Below are 3178 nucleotides of genomic sequence, written 5' to 3' on the forward strand. Positions count from 1 at the left end.
ATATAGAGTTTCCATTCGCAGGTTAAGGCAAGAAATGCTGAGCACCAGTTCAGGCAAAACTGAATCTGAGTTGAAATCTTATTACGACCGGAGAAGTGAGCTAAAGGCTTTCGATGATTCCAAAGCTGGCGTAAAGGGCCTTGTGGATTCTGGAGTTGCAAACATTCCCCAGATTTTTATCCATGAATCTAGTACAGATGGCAAGTCAAGTTCAGGCCACCATAATTTTACCGTACCAGTAATAGACTTCGATGGCATACATGAAGATGCAAGTCTTCGTGGGAAGATTGTTGAGGAACTTAGAGAAGCTTGCAAGAAATGGGGTTTCTTTCAGGTTATCAATCATGGGATTTCATCCAGTGTTCTTGATGATATGATAAATGGCGTGCGTAGATTTCATGAACAAGACACAGAGGTGAAGAAAGAATTCTATACACGCGATGAAATGAGAAGGGTAGCTTATAACACCAACTTTGATTTCTATCAAGCACCAGCAGCTAATTGGAGGGATTCTTTGTATTGCCTCGTAGCCCCTCATCCACCCCGTCCTGAGGAATTGCCTGCAGTTTGTAGGTATTGTTTTACTCTTAAATTTTACTCTTGTGGAAATTAACCAAACTATATGTATGCTGAAGATAATTGATTATGTAGGCAAATTAATTACAAGAAAACATTGGCCTGATTAGCATCTGGGATAGAGATTATTTTTCACGCATGATATTGATCTGATCATTAGATTTCATCCTTAGGATCATTCCCTTTCAACAAATTACATTTTATACCTCGTTGGTACTCTTTAAGCTTCAGGGTTTAATTGAAATCATAAAGAACGTGTTGCACTATGAATTACACATGCTTAATCGATCAACTTCTCACCAGGGATAATATGATTGATTACACGAACAAAGTGATGTCATTAGGGCTAATTATATTCGAATTGTTGTCGGAAGCTCTGGGGCTAAAACCTAGCCACTTGAAAGATATGGGCTGTGCAGAGGGACTGTATTTTATAGGTCATTACTACCCGGCATGCCCGCAACCAGACTTGACCTTGGGCCTTAGCAAGCATACAGATAGTGCCTTCCTCACGGTTGTTCTGCAAGACCAATTGGGTGGCCTTCAAGTCCTCCATGAAGATCAATGGATTGATGTGACCCCTATTCCTGGAGCTCTGACAGTAAACCTGGGAGATATGACACAGGCAAGACTTCTTTAAAACCATTTATTACAAGTTTATAATTAAATAATTAAGGACTATACGATTAGTTTTATCTGTCTTAATTTGTGCAGCTAATTACCAACGGCAAGTTCAAAAGTGTGTATCATAGGGTGGTGGCAAAAAACACTGGTCCAAGAATATCAAGTGCCTGCTTTTTTAGAACGCATTTGCAGCAAGAGAGTTCTTCTAGAGTGTATGGACCAATTAAGGAACTACTGTCGGAAGCAAACCCACCAATATATCGGCAAACGACTATTAAAGATTACGTCTCGTACACTTACTCAAAAGGGCTCGACGGGAACCCTCGACTGGAACATTTCAAGCTGTAAGTTTGGTAATGGATCTTTCAAGTCACCGTAGCTAGGATGTTGCTTGAGAGATTGGGGACAGTTGTTTCTTTTGTTGGTGCTTTGATCGTAGATTAGGCCTGCACGTGAAAAACAGTTACTCGGAAGTCCGTCCTCTCAAAATCAGGACGTCTGTGTTGAGTTAATAAACGTTTCAATTCTGTTTTGAATAATGAATAGGCTCTTTCTCTGTTGATTACCACGTCATAGTTAGTTAGACGTGGGCTGCATGTTTGCTTCTTTGTAGAACTGTAAAGGCTATATAATAGCCAAAGTCTGTTTCATTCAAAAGTTAATTCTCAAGTAAGCTCAGTTATTGCTTAAGTCTTTAATTCACAACAGTCTGATTTTTTGAGCGTTTATGCAATAAAACTTCTTCATGTATTAAATATTGAACTCATCAAGAAAGAGTTTTCATTTGCGCTACGTACCAAGAGAAATTTATTTGTTTTTCACAAAAAAAGAATATGATCTTGTAGTTGGTCATGTTCCGTAGTTTCCATTACCATTTGTCCATTAGCGTAGTGTTCTTACCAGTCCTTATAAGGCGTAGCATGATAGCAAAGAACTTGAGATCTATACTGTAGGTCTTGAGTTCGAGTCAGAGCGTGTATTTCTTTTTAAAAGAGCCTGGGATAGGATTTCCTCGATCTAAACTCACAAAGTACGCTTTTTTAAAAAGATAGGTTTCCTCAAATCTAAAAATATATATATATATATAGTGTTCTTACCAGCTGCGGCTGGCAACACTGCACAAAAGACACCAAAAATATAACCATCACAGTAACTTTTAAGGGAGAGGCTATCGACACGACCAATTTGTCAATTGGCAGAGACTCATTTTTTTAGCACAAAACTAGCCTCTCTTCTTTTTCCCAGAAAAAAAAAAAACACCCAAAACACAAAACCACCACTTTTGGCCATTCATGTAAGATGTTTGGCTAGAGATGTTAGCGGAGAAATTTTTTAAATCCAAAAAACAGGCTTTGAATCCTTGAATTGATTTACATCAAGAAAGGAGTTGTTTGAAAAAGAGTGTATAGGTTCTTTAGTATACGGGTTTATAAATTATCACCATAACCGATAATGATGGGAACGGAGGCTAGCTGGAAATGGTGCACGCTTTACTGGTTTAGCGTCGAAGGAAGTGGAGTTACAACGAGAAAGTAAGGCGGTCTCCGGGGTAGATTGACGGCCTGACATCGTGCATGCTGATGAAAGATATTCGAATAAAAAGTAAAACAAATTAAAACTAAGTAAAGCAAATAGACCCCGTGTAATTTGATTGAGGTGATGTCACAACACAAGGAGCATGAAAATATTAACCTCCCCTGAACCATTGGATGATATGATCATCGACATCTTCGATATTTTTTTTTTCTTATAATTTAATACCTGAATTATTGGACATTTGGCCCCCACACCTCCATTAGGGTTGGGTTATTATTGATGATTATACCAAATGAAATATTTTGCTATTACTTGTTCATCTTTACAAATTTTGGATCCCCTTATTACTTAGATTTGAATGTTTAAAGAATTAAAAATATTAAATTTTAAAAATAAAACTCAAAAGTAGGTTGCATTTAAATAAGTGAACGAATAAATTACA

At 37.6% G+C, this 3178-nt stretch overlaps 1 protein-coding gene across 1 annotated transcript; it reads left to right on the forward strand.

Moving 5' to 3' along the window:
• On the forward strand, positions 1–1695 carry LOC118057116 (1-aminocyclopropane-1-carboxylate oxidase homolog 1-like). The gene is made up of 3 exons (XM_035069590.2): positions 1–573; positions 880–1201; positions 1291–1695. Exons 1-3 carry the CDS (start codon positions 35–37, stop codon positions 1546–1548), a joined length of 1119 nt encoding a protein of 372 aa, XP_034925481.1. The 5' UTR covers positions 1–34; the 3' UTR covers positions 1549–1695.
• The last annotated feature ends 1483 nt before the right edge of the window (positions 1696–3178 follow it).

This window comes from Populus alba, chromosome 8 (genome assembly GCF_005239225.2).
Source record: "Populus alba chromosome 8, ASM523922v2, whole genome shotgun sequence".
In the NCBI taxonomy this organism is placed as follows: Eukaryota; Viridiplantae; Streptophyta; class Magnoliopsida; order Malpighiales; family Salicaceae; genus Populus; species Populus alba.

Bases quoted from the DNA above. Each gene is read 5' to 3' on its own strand.
- LOC118057116 (XM_035069590.2), top strand. From the start codon at position 35: ATGCTGAGCACCAGTTCAGGCAAAACTGAATCTGAGTTGAAATCTTAT. The intron at 574-879 runs GTATTGTTTTAC...ACTTCTCACCAG, and splicing joins GAATTGCCTGCAGTTTGTAG to GGATAATATGATTGATTACA. The intron at 1,202-1,290 runs GCAAGACTTCTT...TAATTTGTGCAG, and splicing joins ACCTGGGAGATATGACACAG to CTAATTACCAACGGCAAGTT.